We start from the raw sequence: 18630 nt of genomic DNA, 5'->3' as shown, positions 1-18630 counted from the left end.
GCTCCAATAGTTTAGTACTGACGGAATCTGAAAAAACTGTTTGATGTAAAGACACAACTATTAAACGCAGACGGTAATTTAGAATCAAAATAATCAAAATGACCGATTTCCCAAAAAAGCCTTAATGGTTTGTATTCTTGCCACTAAAGAAAAACATCCACTGTCGGATCGTAGTCTGTCAAAAATAACATTAAAAGTTACGAGTTGTTGTTTTAAACTAAAGCGGGTCGTTTTAAGGTAAACGGGACGGTATAACTTTTAAAAAACATTGGTTCATCAATTTTTGCATAAAGTCTATGTTTTTATTGACAGTTCCCACGCAGACCGCGAAACTTTACATTAGGACGACTTTGTTCAGGCATAATTAACAATTTTGTGCTCCAGCTTTCGATTATTGCTATTATTGTAAGCTTATCTGTCCACATATTGAATTTCTCGTCATGTTAGTGTCGAATAAGTAACACATATTCCACGGCTTTTCAAAACAAGTCACATGCTGCCATTACACGGTCACTGTCCCTTCATTATTTGCGACATATGTTCGATATTCATGGAAAATTTCGTGAGATTTTAACAGATTTTTAACGTACATATTATATAACTCTTAGTTTTAAACCAGATTTACATAAATAATAAATACGTAAAATACAGAGTGGTGTTTTAATTAGTTAGAAATATTATTTTAAAATTTTATTCCAAAATTTATTTTCAGCAGTTTGTTTTGCACAATATTTAAACTGGACTAATCGAATAAAAATTTCCGATTAAAAATGGGTTTTGTTAAATCGACCTAATACAGGTCGCCACACAGACGCGAGTCTACCTGGTTAATGCTTTTTTGCCAAATACAAGCAAATAGGCTAATCCCGTATCAGTTAATATAGGGCAGAAACTGCAAATACAGGATTCGAACTGTACGCGGATGTTTTGGAACCCTAAATAGTTATACCTATCAATCATTTTTAACGGTGTAGAATTTACATTAAACTGCATAAATAAACTCATTGTAAGTCATGGCGAAAATTACCAGAAAAAGTTTATTTTCTGTTTTCGGTCTTTCGGGCTCGTTTCCAGATCAATGAATATCAAACAAGCGTCATGAGTGCTAATAAACATGCTGCACCTGGCTGTGCCTCACAAGGAAATATCACCTGCCAATGCCTACACATTGATACTAAAAATAAATTTAACTTTTACTGCATGAAAGTCATACTTGAAAACGTATGTTCTATTTATATATAGATGAATTAAATCGTATATATATATTAGGGTGGGGAAAGATGGGACACGTTTTCATTTTACTTTATCGTCCAATTTGTATCCCATCTTCCCCCCACAGTAATATAAGTAATTTACATTGATAGATATATGGAAAGCACAAGGTCCGAAAATCCTTTTGTGTTAACTATGTTATAACTATAAAAACTAACATCACTACAGTACTCATGCGTCGGCAATTATAGTTTAATCTTCTCGCGGCGGGGGAACTGGGCGACTCACAGCAACGGACACGTCACTAGAAAATCTTTACGGATTTTCTTAAAATTTGATGAATGTCTCACACAATTATGTGCCAATGTTTATCTGTGAACGGCCCTTGCTGATTAAGCGGTTTATAACAGCGCAATATAAGACGCAGTTCTATATAAGTAATTGGAGATTACAGGTAAATGAAGAGCGCTTTTAAACTGCAAAATTGGTTTAAAATTATTGTGTTACCTTAAAACGGCTTGAATTTCGTGATTTTAAAAGTGGACAAGTGTTTTTGTCATGGCCGTTCCCTGTATTTTATTCAACCTATTTACTTGTTTACTTTTCGTTGCAATTACGCCGTTTATAGAAGTCGAACCCGGTGTGACGGACTGGTACAGACGGTTAAGACAACACATAAGCATATACAAATAATTTTGTAGTTCATATGTCGTTATGGTTCCTGTTCGTATGTGAAACGCTAATGGTTTTAATGGTCCTAGCACAAAAACGTTCTTATTTCAGAACGACCCGTATTTTTGCAGTTCGGCTAGACTTACTGGCGTAATTGAACTGTAAAGAAGCTTTTGCTAAACCACCATATTAAAACACGCTATACGGTATAGCCTATACTGTTTCATACGAATTACATTAATTTAGCCAAAAAAAAAACGCTAAGTTCTTGCATTAATTTTACCGAGGTATTGTTTGGTCTTAAACAAAGGATCGATGCTGATGCAGTTGTTTCGAACAAGGCGTCCGCCGAGGCGAGGTGTCGGCTCCAATGTTTTATCCACAGCGGGAAATTAGTCTCGGTAATTAGGCGGAGATCAGTTACTTACAGCCCGTGGCAGCTTTCAAGTCGGCGTTAACAATGATCTTATGACGCGTGGCATTACACGTCATTCGCGCGATTTCACGCTAGGCAAGATCGGCTTAAAAGCAAATAAATGCGGCTCGAATGGTCATTATACGCGCCGTGTTTACAATATGTCGCCTGGAACTTCATTTGTGTTGGCAAATTAACTGCAATGTACGCTTGTTTGACAAGTTGAACGGTGCCATCAAAAAACTTGAATTAAATTCGTGTTTGACTGGGTAAATACAAATCTATTGTATAATTATTGAACTTGTCGATTGACAACGTTTTGGTACAGACATCTGAACATATGTTTTTTGAACCAGCTATTCATAGTAAATATAGTGGGATGGGGTAAGATGGGGCACCTTTAGCACATAATATCCAAGTGTCCTGATCGTGTTTTAAACAATTAACAACGGTCTATGGGAGTCGTGAGGATACGGTTTTATAATTCTTTTTGTTTGTTTTTTTGTTTACTATAAGATTGTAAAAGAAAATGAAATAAAAAGGTGTCCCATCTCCTCCCACCCTTAATCACATATACGAATGTCAAAAGTTCCTTTCCGCAGTGATCAGTTCACAAATAGGACAGAAATCTCCGTAAATTCATTGCTTGTACCAACAAACTGAAAATCACAATGGGCGTTGAAAATACTACGCCATAAGTATTACGGTGCGAATAAAAGAAACTCATTATAGCTGCCGAAGCGTTGTTTGAATAACCAATAGAATATAATACTGTATAATAAAGCCAATTGGAACATATATTACGGTGGGAGGGAAGTATAGTACCGTTAGCACCTAAATTCAATGTTTTCTGATCGCGTTTGAAACATTTACAACGCTCTTTCGGAATTGCGGGGTCATATGATTATATAATTCTGTAAATATTGTTTGTTTATTACCAAACGGTACAAGAAAGAAAAGTGAAAACATATCCCAACTTACCCCACCCTACATTTAAATTTATGTCCAGAATAATATAAACAATATACAGATAGTATGTGGCACAAGTCTGCTGGTTTGACTAACCCGTATTATACACATTGGAAATGTTTTCATTCTGTCTCTTTTTGACCCATTTTTTTAGTTAACAAAGAATGTTTACAGATTAATATAACTGTGGACTCAGAAAATATGGGGTTTTAGGTGCTATAACGGTAACCATCTTACTCTATAACACTATACCCATTATACGTCTGATTGAACCGCTGATTAAACATCATCGATTAAGAAACTACTGATATAGGATAGAGTGTTTCTTCACAGAAGTGTCATCAGTCACCGATATCCGTTGTTTAGAAACTGAGGGTCTCTGATGTTTTTATTGTTTGTAACTTCTAACTATTTTACCGAACGGGATACGTATTGCTTTGTTGGTCTGCTGGCCACTTTAGATTACGAGTCAATTAAAAGACAATTACCTGGTCCGCCATTGTCACGTCATCTGTCTTTCCATAACGAGTTTTATTGATCTTTATAAAGTTAAAATCGAGCCTGTGTCGGGTGGCTGGTGAAACAATTAAATGTCTCGTTTTAAACGGAAATATTTTCCAGTGCCACCACATAATATATGCCTAAGATAAGGTGTAAGGATTAAACAACATTCTTAAACTATCAGCTATAATGTAAAATAGTGCACATAGTAGCATGAGGTATAATAAGACATTCGTCTATCTTGTTCTATTTAGACATAAACAACGAATATTTAAACGATTTTCACCTGGCGACCCTAAAATGTTGTTAATAGTTTAAAACACAATCGGAAAATATGGGATATTTGTGTTATATGCCATCTTCCCCGGCAGTACTATATGCCTTTTGATAATAAATTATATTCGACTACTGAATTAAGGCATGACGTCGCTTACTGAGGTATGGTAATTATCATGCCGCCCCCCACATAAACAAGTCTGATAAATTAAATTAAAGCATATTCTCCCCCATAATAGAATTAATGGGAACAAAAACGAATTAATGGGGAAAAAAAATGATTAGGTAAAGCAATGAGCGATGGCCACTTTTTGTTCCAGAAATGAGAACCCATTACTTACTGTCGATCATACATGTTGTAATTTGCCATAACTCGTTTATGTACAATTTTTGGTGAGGCGCTGTTTTTCAATTGATTTTCAACAGAAAATGACGGTGAATATATTTAAAGGGCCCCTCACGAGCGCCTCCTCAAGCGAAATTGTTCTGATAGTTTAGTATTTTAATGATATAGTAGTGTAGGGTAAGATGGATTCCGGTACATACACCATACCATATTTCCTAATCGTGTTTTTAACAATAAATAATGCTAGCTGTTTTAGAGTCGTGAGGGATTCGGTTAATTGATTATTCCATGTTTTTGCGTGAGTTATTACAGAAGAACTGTTCATTGCGTATGATCTTGCCATTGCATTTCGACAGAATATTCACTATGTCTGCTGAAAAAAACAATGTGTGACACTGTACACTTTATAAAAAAACAGAAAAATCGCAAGACAAGTTTGATGGAATATCAAAATATTGCAGCAAAATACAGCCGTTCCCATGCACTGTTGTCTAAACTTATTCAGCGAAACTCAATACGTTGTTCTCCCACCGTGTCAGACAAGAACAAAACCTGGTGGTTCAAACTTCATTTAAGCGAAACTGTACAAAAACTTCGCGCCTCAACGAAATTCTTTTTGCTGCCAAATTAAAACTGTCACATTACAATACATATAGTACTATGGGGTAATTAAAGCTGGGATACCGTTATCACCTAAATCCTGTTTTTTCGGTCTTTTTTTAACAATTAGAGACTCTTGTTTAAAGTCGTGAGGGTACAGTTTTATAAATCTTTAAGTTTTCTTTGTTTGCTACAGAATACAGCTATAAAAAAATGAAAGTATGTTCTATTTTACCCCTTTCCACTATGTTTAATTCCTAAACATATATCAGATAATAAGAGCTAAAATACATGCAAAAATGGACACATGTATAAAGTGAAGATTTCGTGTTCATGTGATTTGAGCACGTAGCCTAAACATACTTGTAACGATGGCCCAACCGTGACCCTTCAGTGCATCCGGACATGAGTTGATTAATGATTCTAGTTTTACACCAAAAACAGGTCAAGACTAATCAATTATCATTTTAGGGATGCATCCTATTAACGTCAAAATATGTTTAATCAGGAAACCTGCAACAAAACTCAAGTAAAAAGTGCTGGAAGCTAAATACTAAGCTGAAGATATATTTTTCTAGTGTATTTCTTGGTCGAAAAATACGACTTAGCGTGTGTGTTTTGGAAACAGTTTAGTCGTAAAACCAACTCTATCTTCGTCTTAATGTAGTGTTTTGGTTATCTTTATACACCGTTCCAAAGTCGAAAGGTGCTGGATAGATGACTCATTGAGATAAAACAGTTGCCGGTGCAAAGTACACCAGCTATTTGACACAGTTTCAAGATTTCCCACGTTAAAACTGTAGCCAACAACGACATTGTACGCCAAAGAGGATTGGGCAAGATCTCTCTTTTCAGCTCAATGTTTGTACAGTAACAAAACCAGAGTACGGGATAAGATGGACAGCAGAGAATGGCAGAAGATTAATCTATTGACACTTTATGTTTAGTCAGCGAATCTGGATTTAAATTCGTATTCCAAAAAATTAAGACGAAATGCACGTAGTAATTATTTCAAAGTAATTTTGCATTTTTAAATCTAAAAATATCATAAACAGTTATATTTTCGGAATACATATTTTGCAGATGTAAGCATAGCGAGCTGCAATGTATTGTTTATTGCAAAGTTAAGGAAACCGAATTGGGGCGGTTGCGTGAGTTTTTAACAGACACACAGTACATACACGACACCACTGGGCGAGTGGCAAACTGCTCTTGTGTTCTTTGCTTGACGTGGTGAGAGGTGTAATATTGTTGTGGCATCGTCACGGTTGCTTGCTGTTCCACCGTCATCCGATATATTAGTGCATGCAGGGAGTGGTGGTTCCCAACTGGGACCACCGCAACTGTGTACATAATTTATTTGTACTTCCCCACCAGTATATAATATGCCGTGCAGCAATAAACGCTGTTTTATATATTGGGGTCATTACTAAATGCCGGTTTTCTGGCTTGCTGTTCGAGTTTAATAACACTCATTTTCAAAGCGTATTTATTTAAATATCTGTACATACAGTTTTACTTTAAGTTTAACAGAACCGTGCTGTTGGGCGATCGGTGTCATTATTTGATTAAAACAATGTTTTATTATTACACTCACTTTCAAAGTTAGTTTTCAGTTAGCTACACCCTAATTACTCATTTGTTATGATTTCATTATTTGAACCGTAGCAAATATTTTTTAGTGTTTGAACAAAACTTTTTAGACTTTTTGACATACATGATTATAGCCCGGCTTACCATGTAGAAAAGTAATCCATTTTTTAATATAAATCGATAAACTATGATGTCACAAGAGATAAGCGACTGTATAAAGTTTCACGTAATAAAGATATTCCCAGTTTAAGTACTAAGCTTTAGAAAGATATTTTATGAAACCGTGAGGCAAGCAGCAGGTGGCTATCTTGATGTTTTAGTAACTTGACCGGTTACTGCGGTTTTACCTTGCTTTCAAAACACCTTGGGTGGCACAGGCTAATACAAGTTAGTTGCTTGTGACTTTAAGCCATGCTTAGCAGGAAATAATACAAGACACAATTTGCTAAAAGGGAACGCTCTGTCGCAAATGGACCTACAAAGCTTCACGCTGTACATTGTACTGCATGAGTCACTGTCAGTTCCGCCTTTCAAAATGTGGTGTACAAAGCTACCTCGTTAGAAGACCAGAATATATTCTATGTTTTCAGCATCAACTGCAAGAACCAAAAAACTGAGTCTCGATCGCAGCTGATAAACTTTGTTCATTCATGTGGACATAATTCTGTTTGTTACGTAACAATGTTCACCGTACAACCCGATAACAGGCGACTTCCTATAGACGCCTAATTGCTGTTTGGAGTTATAATAAAATTGAATGTGCACAGTTCTACAAAGTAGCGTGATTCTATTATAATTCATTTAACGTTTTATTTACATGTACATTGAGTGGGGGAGATGGGACACCTTTTCATTCTATTTTCTCATCCCATTTGGTAGTAAACAAAGAACATTCTAAGAATTATAAAACCGTATCCTCGTGACTACCATAAACCGTTGTTAATTGTTTAATTAAAACTCGATCAGGATATTTGGGTATTATGTGCTGAAGATGTCTTGTCTTTCCCACCCGACTATAGAATATAATTGTTCATTTTATACGAAAAGTCAGTTATCGCCACGTTTTTCAAAATGATTTTAACGAGACTACGTGTGTATTTAGTGACATCTAGCGAGGAAATTTACCTTCACAAAACTCAACGGTGAAAGTAAATGTATAGTGTAGTACTGTGGGGTAAGATGGAATAAAGTTACGATCTAATTCCATGTTGTTTTGAACAGTAAAACACGCTGTTTTAAGAGTTGCGGGGTTGCGGTTATATCATTCTGAAAACATTGTTACTGCCAAATGGGACGGGAAAACATAATAATAAAAATGTCTTATCTTATCCCACCGTACTATACTACTGATAAAATGAAACTTGTAGAATTCTGATATAATGTTTTAGGCGATATTAATATATTAAAATACATCCTTTTAGCGATACAAATTAATATTAATACTGAACGAACGAACGCACATTCAAATAGTTCTGGTAACAGACCAGCGTTTCTCTTATGAATAAGGTATGTGCATATTATTTACAGAGGAATAATTCATGGTGTCATACAACGGTTTACCTCGTATGGGTATTTACTCACTGGGTAGTGTAAACCTGAAAACGATAATATAGTTCTGTGGGGTAAGATGGGGACACCTTTGGTACAAAGTATCCAATACCCGGATCGTGTTAAAACAGTCATATGATTCTTGAAACGTTCTTTGTTTACAAATGAGGCAAGAAAACGCAATAAAAAAGATGTCCCATCCTACCCCAAACTGCTATATTTGACGCATCATCAGTTGAATGTTGAAATATCACTTGCTGTTGTTGGTTGTACACCGCCTGTTCTAACCCTGCACATTCTTTTCAAATAGTTTGTCGTTTCCTTTCGCATTTTACTATAAAGGTATGAAGTGTAGTTTACTATAACTTTTGAATAATAATCTGGGGTAAGATGGGAAAACGTTAGCACCCAAATCCCATGTTTCCTGTTTTTTTAAAAGTAACAAACAAAAACGCTTCTTTGGAGTCGCGAGAATACAGTTAAAAAAAATTCTGAAATACTTTTTTTTTGTGCCAAATGAGACAAGAAAAAAGAATGAAAACAGGTCCCATCTTACCCCACCATAAGACTCATACCTGGAAGCTAGGTTGTAAAATATAGGATTCAAGCACTCACTAACACGGAGACATAAATACTCTCCAACACCAAGCCACCAATGTAGTGCTTTATCTTCGTATGTTTTCTGTTGCACCAGCAGAGAAAAGACATGAAAACCTACATTAAATGAACATTAGTTGGAATGTGTGTTTTTCTCGTTCAAGTATACAGCTTAAGATAGGTACGGAGACTGTGGGGTAAGACGGAATACCGTCAGCACCTAACCTAAGCTCAAATTTCCCGATCTTAACAATTAACAACGCTCCCCTAGAGAATCAGGAGTACGTTATACAACTTTTACTAAAAATGAGACAAGAAAAGTAGATGTCCCATTTTACCCCATCTTTTCCCATCTTACCCCCCCCCCCATTTTTACTAAAAATGGGACTACAGAATAAAACATGTCCCATCTTACCCCACCCTAAGTTATCACCTGTTCTTGGAATGTATCCAATAAAAAATGACCCAACTATTAGGAATAGTTGTACGATCGCTTGGTTTTCTTTTCGCCGTCTCATTATTTCAGCAATGTCTTTCTTGTGATAATCAGTTGCTAAATTAAAAAAATGTATTTATGCTTAAAATAACGTTCGCTTTATATTTAAGTATTACCTTTTCCCTTGAGTCTGTATTTGCGCTTGTAATGCAATGATACGGTGACCAAAACCGACATAATCAAAACCAAAGCAAACGGGACGTAGTAAAAGACGATGTATCCATATACAGTGTAGGATTTGAACTGGTTTATCCTACACAATACTAAATTATCTATGAACCATTGCGTATTAATTTTACATTCATTCCTACCATTGAAGTAGAACAGTACACGACGGCCATGAAGAAACAGTTGAAACAACGTTGCGGTCTATCTTAACAGCACCCGTCCAAATACTCCATGGAATTGCACCTCCGCCCGCAGATATTATCCAAATCATAACAATAATGATCTAGATTAAAGAGGGAATGTTTTTATCTATTATTCATTATAAAGTAATGACAATCATTACGCTTTTATACACGGTGCTTGTGTGACAGCGAATACACATTAAGGATATAGGAAACGACCTACAAAGTATAGTAGGGTGGGGGGAGACGGGACATCTTTAGCACATAATATCCAAATATCTTAGTTGTGTTTTAAACAATTAACAACGGCCTATGGCAGTCGTGGAGTACGATTTTTATAAATCTTTAAATGTTTAATACCAATCTAGTCGACAAAATATAGATTACAAAAGCGTCTCATCTTTCCCTATACTATATACATAGTAACAGAGTACTCTTAACTGAAGTCCAGCATCTAAATAATACTAGTTTTACCATATTGCATAACAAACTTGCTAAATACAAAATACTTTACCTTCGTTTCAAAGAATTTAATTCGATTATACTTGTGCGGGAAAGAAACTGACACGAAACGTAACAAACTGAACATGATGATATGTAACGAAGTCGATACAGATGTCCCAGTGTCTACTGCCCAATAAAACTAAAAAACGAGCGAAATTTATTAAAAAACATTACACCATTTTTTTATGTTGTTTGTAATGTTGTAGCCTGTGTAAAATAGGGGTAAGATGGGATACCGTTAACACATAATATCCCATATTTTCCAATCGTGTTTTAATCAATTAACAACGATCTCTTTTATGGTGGCGGGAATACGATAAATAGAATTCCTAATTATTCTTTGTTTACTACCAAATGTGATAAGAAAAGCGATTGTAGACATGTCCCATCTTACCCTACCACACTAAATTAATCACCTTGCATAAGAAATCTGATATGGTCCATTCCTCAAACCCCCAAGTCCGTCTATATACAAACAGAAGACTAATGAACGACGACAAGAAGTCTGATACACATAAACTCATGATGAAGAAATTAAACGTGGACCTGAAACAAATATTCATGTTGAAAAATACGCATGCCGTAGAAGAAATTTCATGATACATTTTTATTTAGTATTTGTTTGATTGATTTTAGGTAATTTCTTAATGTGTTTGATTGATTTTAGGTAATTTGTTTGATTGATTTTAGGTAATTTCTTTCTTACCTCAGTTTTGGAGAATTGTAGATCACTAAAAAGGTTAACAAATTTGCCAAGACTCCAAAAATCGCCAATGGAAAAAACACAGTAGCAGTAAAAATGATTCCATTTTCGTTGAATGGTCTTTTGTAACTTGACCTAAAACAGACATATAAGGAAACTGGATTTATTAATAAAAATTTTTTTACACTTTCCTAAAAAAAAACAACTTTATGTATTAGTTGCCTGTTGCCTGTTTAAAACTACTGAAACAAATGCTAAATCATAGTATGCCTCTTACCTCTCTGTAATATCTGTGGTAAATTGCAGCTCTGTCAAATTGTTATAGTTTGTTGTGAAAACCTCATCTCCCGATGCCATACTTGTTACGGCTTAACTAACTCTAACTGTTAAATAGCAAGCCAGATTGTGTCCTTTGCCAAACTAATAAACCCACTGCCAAGACACAGATAATTGCATAGAAACTGATTACTTTACGGACGTGTAGGTCTATATGCATTATTTATTTTGGTGTGCTTTTTGAGATATAATACTGGCCAATTTACCCGGCAATTAAATATATTTATAGAATCAGCTTGTCAGTGTATAGGAATTTTTTAAACCTCGCAAATGGAAATTACGTATATACGTTGCATTCATTATTAATTCAAGCAGGTATAAGGATTCCTGAGACTACACGGATTTCGCAACTACAAGTTAATACAGATAATCAAGCAATTAATTTATTGCCACACTAGTTTCAAATTCCTCACACTTACTGAAACTATAGATAGGCTACCTAAACATATAAATAGGAATGTATAAAACATTAATGCTTATTTTGTATACGCTAAAAGTTGTTTGTCGTGTGATCGTCAGTTTCATATCTATATGTTTAGGTATCTATGCTGAAACGCCGTCACAATTATCTCAAAACACATGTAAAGCCACCAAAACAGAAATTTCCTCTAAAATCCAAGGCTGACTATAAACAAGAGAGTAACGACCCAACAAATGAAACTGTACTACCATTGAGGTATATTTACATATTGTACTGCAAGGTAAGGTAGGATACCGTTAGTCTCTCAAAGTATAAAAGTCAACTTTATCCCATTTATATCGATGTATTGTCGATATACAGTATACGTAATACAAAACAGGTGTGCAAAAACACAGCGCAAAACATACATAACACAACATAGGCATACGTGGCAAAAAAATGTAATAACCTTAAAAATTTGGTTAACGATTTTTTTCTTAATTACATTTCTGAAAGTTGTTGCAGCCAAATCGCTGAAGCTTCTACAGGATCGGGTCCCGTTCCACCAAGACAGGATGGCAGAAGATGTTTTTCAACCGAGTCGTGAAGTTCGGCAAAGCAATTTCCATGCAGTCGGAGCTTTTGTTTAATTTTTTTCTTCATAAAGGGTTGGATAAGTTTAAATAGAGCAGAAAAAACTTTCGATTCGTTTAATATATGGATAGGCATTATTCGAATCGGCATTGAATCTTGCCATAAATCAAACATCTTTTTTAGCTTGGACGATGGGAGATTGGACAACGATGTTAAATTGAAATCCTTTAAATCGTCAATAGTTATAGAGCCGCATATTTGATACTCTTCATTTTCGAGTAGTTTTTCGATGCATAATACGCTATATGCTACAACGTCATAAGCACTGATTATATCATTCATGGGTCCAGGCTTGAACATAAGGACCCATGACCCAGTTTTGGTCCTCCCGTTTGAAAAGTACAGAGTTCCACTGTTCATGATAGCAGCCAGTCGTTCAGGTTCCTTGACGCGGTTAAACACCTCTGGAAGTTCGGTTCTAATCGTGTGATATTTTTGCAATAACTTCAGTGCTTTTCGTTGATCGAATTTTCGCGCTCTTAGGAATCTTAAAATAAAAGCATCGTCTTCTTTCAACAGTGGGCCGTACTTTTCTACATCAAAATTAACTTTAAGTCTGTCTATTGCTTTTAATCGATCCAAATTATTATCTGGTTCATTTAACTCTGCAATTGCTCTTGCCAGCATTGGTGGAGAAAGCGAGCATTCGTACCTCATCGTTATATCCATATCTTTCACTATATGTCAAATGACTGTTTTTAAGTTCTATACTTCTTAAAATATAAGTAAACTGAAACTCATGCTCTCATATATTTAGTTACTCTGAACAGAAACCCTTTTTCTTAGACCTCACCCTCTAGTTAGAATGATTACCTTTCAGTTTTATCAAAATGGTTCTAAATAATTGCCGGCTTGATTTTTACTCGCGAGTATGCGCTATCTAAATTACGACGCCTGTATATGTAAAACTTTTGTGTTAAAACAATTGCTCTAAAGCAACTATTATACAAAACTTAAAATCGCCGCTTTTCCATGCATGCTTTTTATAGTTCCGATTTAAAATTTGAAGAAATAACATTCTTATTTTTATCTTAATAAATCAAATTATAAGGTTTCAATTCTTTTATTACAATTTTTTTAATTTCGTTTTGTTTAAATGTTTTTTTTTTCGTTGTAGCGTCATCGCCCCTTTATTTGAACTTCATATTAACAATAAACCGAGGATTATTATTTTTTTGTGACAGTTTAGTATACTATTAATATAAAAAAGAAAGAGTGCAGTTATAAAGTATGGGCGTATCAATGAGACGTAATAGGAAACACATACCGTTTTTTACGTATAATAGAGCATATAAACCAAGTGTGCCAGTGGCTACAGGCGTAAATAAACCGGACTTAAAACTACCGGTAAGCGCAGAATTCAACCAGTCATCACTTACATTCATATGTATGTGACGTCACAATAAGGGTGAGTAAACCAGCTATCTAGTGCTGCGTTTGTTCACTGTCTTACTAAATGTACTCGGTGTACATAGATTATACAGTTAAGAAAGCATGAATAGCTTGCTTACTACCGGTATTTTCAAACGATGTAAGTCTATCAAATAACGTTTAAACAAGTACCTGTACAGTCATTTATATTTTGCCAGTTCCACTAAACAGCATTTTAGTAACATTAGGCATTATTTGCCAGGACAAAAATGAAGAAATACGCTAAGAAAATATACACTGTAATGTTACTGACAGTTTTTGCGCTTGGTGCTTGCAACTGCTTCAACTTAAGAAACTTTAATTTAATAGAAAGTAGTACAGCAGGTTTTCAGAATGGGACCTATTTTGGACAGACAGTTATTGTAAAAGCTAGTGCGAATGGAACTGCCAAGTATGTATAGAGTGCTATAACTGTTATTTATAAACCATAGAAGTACTGTGCGGGAAAATGTAACACCTTTAGCACATATATTTTATCTAAATATCCTGATCGTGTTTTAAACAATTAACAACAACGGTGTATGAAAGTCGTAAAGATGCGGGTGGTATAATTATTTAAATGTTCTTTGTTTACTACCAAATGGGAAAGAAAATAGAATGAAAATGTGTCTCATTATCTCCAACTCTTATCTCCATATGATAGGATGGGAGAAGATGGGACACCTTTTCATTATACTTTCTTGTTTAATTTGGTAGTAAACAAGGATCATTCAAAGAAATAAAATATAAAAACGTATCCTGACAACTCCCATACACAGTTGTCGATTGGTTAAAACACGATCTGGATAGTAGAATATTATCTGCTAAAGGTGTCCCATCTTACCCCACAATACTATAGTACAAAAATACAATCCGAAAAAGAGTGCTGTTTAAACTTAAAAACACTCTGTTAAACTCTGTCAAAATCATTCCGAACTGATGTATTTTAAAACAAGTTTATCCGAAAGTATAATCCCTTTATACTTAACAGGTTGCTCATAGGAGCACCGAATTCCCGCCGAAACAACTTCGGCAGTTCACAAGGAGTTTTATATGGAATAAATTTCACGGTTGCGAGCGGTATTTATGATATTGTCGCGAAAGACCCGGAAAAAAACGCACCCATCGTGGTCACTAATTTACGCAAAGATGCAGATGCTGTTGGAATAAGTGTCAGTAACAGTAAAGAAGCAGTTACGGTAAGGTTTTGCTGTTTTATTCCTGATTTATTGTGATACTGATTAATGATAATGTATAGTAGGGTAGGGGAGAGACGGGACACCTTTAGCATATAACATCCAAATATCTTGATTGCGTTTTAAACAATTAATAACAGTCTATATAGGAGTCGTGAGGATATGGTTTTATGATTCTTTAAATGAAATTTTGTATTTCTTTAACTTCCAAATGGGACGAGGAAATTGAAAAAAAGGACGTCCTATTTTCCTCATCCTAGATACTTATTTTGATTATATCTCTAGGTGTGTGCTCCTATGCGTTACAGGCACTGCCGTTCACACAACATTATAAGTGGGTCTTGTTTTAACAGTAAAGATTTCGGCGAAAGTTGGCAATCTGCAAAACCTACAGTGCCATGTAAGTTCATTATTGGTACTATATATAGTATGGTGGGAAGAGATGGAACATGTTTTCATTCTTACATATTACCCCATTTGGTAGTAAACAAAGAATATATAAAGAAATATGTAACCACAATTCTTACGACTAGCGTTCTTATTTATTAAGAATACGATCAGAAAATGTGAATCTTGGGTGCTAACAGTATATCCCATCTTACCCCACAGTACTATACCGTGCATTAACGATTTATCAACAGAATTTCAAGGAAAGATGATGGAAAATATCAACTATATTGTGGTATACTTCAACGTATATGCAAAATTTACAGAACCTTTTTTTTACAGTTTGTTCCGACCAAGCACTAGATCTATTGTTCGTATTAGATGGCTCTTTCTCGGTGGGAGAAACGAACTTCGGTTTGGTAAAAAACTGGGTAGTAGCTCTTGCGAAATCGTTTGACATTGAGAAACAGGACAATATTGGAATTATTCAATATTCACATTGGTATCCCGGAGTCCCGTATAGGTAGGAAAAAAATATTAGGTTTGCTCCAACCTAGTGGTCACTGATGGGTTGTCTAAATTGTCCGCCACACAATATAAAAAAAAATTATCCACAAAGTTATATATGTGGTAACTCGTAAGTTGACACGAGGTGTATAGAAAAAAAAAAACATCAGTACCCGTGTTATAACGGCTGTCGTTTTCCGGCCACGTAAGAAAAAAAACAAGTTGCATTCATTCATTCATTCATTCAAGCTTTAGGACTATGAGTAAAACTTGCGGTTTGTAAGACAAAATATGCTGCTACTTCTTGGTATCATTTTTCTTATAATATTTGTTGCAGTCAACAGCCGTATATGAAAACAGAAGTTCCTTTGGGTTTGTACAAGAACTTCACATTATTTGAGGTAAGCTAAGTCCAAACCATATATATAGTAGGGAGGGGAAGATGGGACACCTTTAGCAAATATAATATCCAAAAATCATGATCGTTAAACAATTAACAACGATGTATGGGAGTCGTCAAGATATAGTTCCCTATTTTTTGTTTACTACCAAATGGAACGAGAAAACAGAATGAAAAAGTATCCCATCTTCCCCCACCTTACCATATTTTTATTTATTAATTAACGCATGGAAATCGAATATTTTTTATATTTTCTAGAAAATAGCTCAAAATATCAGCTTGCAAGGTTTCACCACCTACACTGCTCATGCTCTTAATAAAACTGTGCTTGATTTCATGGCAAGTGAAAGATTCACGCATGAAAATGTCACGAAAGTTCTGATTTTGATCACTGATGGCAGGTACTGTGAATATACATAAATTTTTGTGTAACTTGGTAAATATTTCAAACTCTAATATATAGTAGGGGGAAGATGGGATATGTTTTCTCGTTTTCGCGTTTCATTTGGCAATAAACAAAGAATATTTACAGAATTGTATAACCGTGGCCCCACGACTTTAAAAGATGTTGTTCATTGTTAAAAACACAAACAGGGAATGTAAGATTTTATGTGCTAACGGTATCCCATCTTACCCCACAATACTTCTTAGGTAAATCTTACGGTTTGAAGACGTAAAGCAAACTCATGTACGATGACAACACGGTTATCGTAGTCGTCTAGATTCTTATGCTCTATTAGCCTATATAGTTTAGCCTTGTAATATGTTTAAAACAGGGCCGATGATGCGATTGATCTCTACTCATCTGCCGAGTATGTAAGAAGCCAAGGCATTATTACATTTGCGATCGGTATTGGAAATAGCGTATTACGAGACCAGCTGCAGGTATTTTAAATATCGTAAAAATTATCCACGTTTTAAAACAGTTACCTATATTTTCTTCGCTGTTATATAGTAAAGAATCCTCCTGCTACGTCATCAACTACTGACCGACCACTAACCCCTACCTAACAAAACCGTAACCTCTGACCTCTAACTACCAACCTCTAACGCTTTCCACCAGCTTAATGTGTAACTTATTGGAGGATATTTTACTAGTACCTTTTCTTTATACAGATAGTTGCGAATGGCAAGTTGGGTGAAGACACTCGTGTGTTTGAAGTAACGACGTTCACAAGTTTAAACAGCATATTAAGCTTACTTCGTTCTTCTATTAAACAAAGTCTGGAAGGTATTCATAACAACCATTTAAACTGCCAATAAATTGTTATTTGTAAGCGTATGTGGTCTTGCACAAGCCCGATATATGGCTCCAACCCAGTGGTCACTAATGGGTTGTCTAAATTGTCAGTCATACAGAAAACAAACCCACAGAGTAACATGCTTGGTAACCCGTAAGCTGGCCCAAGGTGTATGCAACAGAACACCCGTGTTATAACTATAGTGTCGTTTTTCGGCCACGCGAATATATTACCAAGTTAGATTCATTTATACGCCATAGCCTATATTATTCGTTCTTTTTGTTCAGGGGGTGATAGTTTAAGCCAGTTAGAATACGGAGAAAATGGATTTTCAAGTAACCAGCAAGCGGTACGGGCATTGCTTTTATACTAAATTTTCTGTTTATTTTATTTTTTTAATTTCCTTTGAATTCGTTTTGTTCGTCAAAAAAGTAAACTGAATCAAGTACATAGAACATCGCCGCCATTGCTTTCAATTTGTGACTTGCAATCACATCAAGTAAGTCAAACGTGAACTTGTTGTTGTACTTTTATACCATTAAATTTATAGCTTGCAGTTCTGGAATTGCAACCAACCGGTAACGGGTTCCATGCTCGATGATGCAGAATTTGTGGCGCGTATGTCCTTGTGCGAGCTACTTAATGAAAATTGCATTGTATATTAGTCCAAATTTCAGCCATACCAAAACAAGTAAAAAATAAGTGACCTAAAAAGTTACAAAGTGGTAACTCGCTAGTAGTTATTTTAATCCAATTTTGTTAAAATTTAAAAAAAGGTTAAAAATACTTTGGTCACGTTTAAGCCACGTATGTTTACCCCATCTATGCAGGTATGCTTATTGCGCACATGGTAAGGAAAATACACGACCAGTCATATCCCGTTGGTCAAACCGACCAGCACATGGTACATTACCTAATATGGCAGTTGATGACAAACACTACTATTACGTACAATACGTAACCTGCATATTATTTTGTTGCAGGATATGACGTGGCTTTTGCACAATTGCAAAGTGACGTCATGGCGAGCTATAAATAGCTTTTCAGCATTATCATATAGTATAGTATACACTGTATATGTTTTGATCACGATAGGTGTTAAGTACTATGGTATCACCATAGTATCATCATCATACTCTAACTATAGCGAACTATATTGGGGTGGGGTAAGATGGGGCACGCCTTATTTTATTTCGGTGTTATCCCATCTTACCCCACAGTACTTCACGACATAACCCAAATTTCGATTTTTTTCTTTATCGAAATGCATGCAGATTACTGGTGGAAATTATACATGCAATAGAAAAACTTGATTGT

The 18630-nt window shown here is 35.3% G+C and overlaps 3 protein-coding genes across 5 annotated transcripts; 1 reads left to right on the top strand and 2 right to left on the bottom strand.

The window, feature by feature from the left end:
- Positions 1–5408: 5408 nt before the first annotated feature.
- Positions 5409–11712, bottom strand: LOC149730819 (growth hormone secretagogue receptor type 1-like). 2 transcript variants are annotated; one of them, XM_089884065.1, is made up of 9 exons: positions 11060–11712; positions 10786–10917; positions 10496–10625; positions 10090–10218; positions 9537–9676; positions 9342–9478; positions 9163–9282; positions 8708–8846; positions 5409–8466 (listed from the first exon to the last, which is right to left on the bottom strand). In XM_089884065.1, exons 1-9 carry the CDS (start codon positions 11137–11139, stop codon positions 8364–8366), a joined length of 1110 nt encoding a protein of 369 aa, XP_089740191.1. In that variant the 5' UTR covers positions 11140–11712; the 3' UTR covers positions 5409–8363. The 2 variants fall into 2 exon arrangements, with proteins under 2 accessions (XP_089740191.1, XP_089740192.1); XM_089884066.1 differs by having other exon boundaries at positions 8748–8846.
- Positions 11713–11862: 150 nt separating this feature from the next.
- Positions 11863–12954, bottom strand: LOC149730818 (alpha-tocopherol transfer protein-like). Its single transcript, XM_089884082.1, has one exon. It carries the CDS (start codon positions 12839–12841, stop codon positions 12020–12022), a length of 822 nt encoding a protein of 273 aa, XP_089740208.1. The 5' UTR covers positions 12842–12954; the 3' UTR covers positions 11863–12019.
- A 790-nt stretch (positions 12955–13744) lies between these two features.
- LOC149730817 (integrin alpha-D-like) lies at positions 13745–18561 on the top strand. Of its 2 annotated transcripts, XM_089884032.1 has the most exons (10): positions 13745–13994; positions 14574–14781; positions 15064–15178; positions 15508–15688; positions 16010–16073; positions 16331–16473; positions 16849–16957; positions 17189–17303; positions 17601–17662; positions 18297–18561. In XM_089884032.1, the coding sequence occupies exons 1-10, from the start codon at positions 13813–13815 to the stop codon at positions 18546–18548; spliced, it is 1431 nt and encodes a 476-aa protein (XP_089740158.1). In that variant the 5' UTR covers positions 13745–13812; the 3' UTR covers positions 18549–18561. The 2 variants fall into 2 exon arrangements, with proteins under 2 accessions (XP_089740158.1, XP_089740159.1); XM_089884033.1 differs by having other exon boundaries at positions 17601–18434.
- The last annotated feature ends 69 nt before the right edge of the window (positions 18562–18630 follow it).

This window comes from Ciona robusta, chromosome 9, assembly GCF_009617815.1.
Source record: "Ciona robusta chromosome 9, ASM961781v2".
Taxonomy (NCBI): Eukaryota; Metazoa; Chordata; class Ascidiacea; order Phlebobranchia; family Cionidae; genus Ciona; species Ciona robusta.
The sequence above is the reverse complement of the archived record's forward strand: the minus strand, read 5'-3'. Positions and strand labels throughout refer to the sequence as shown.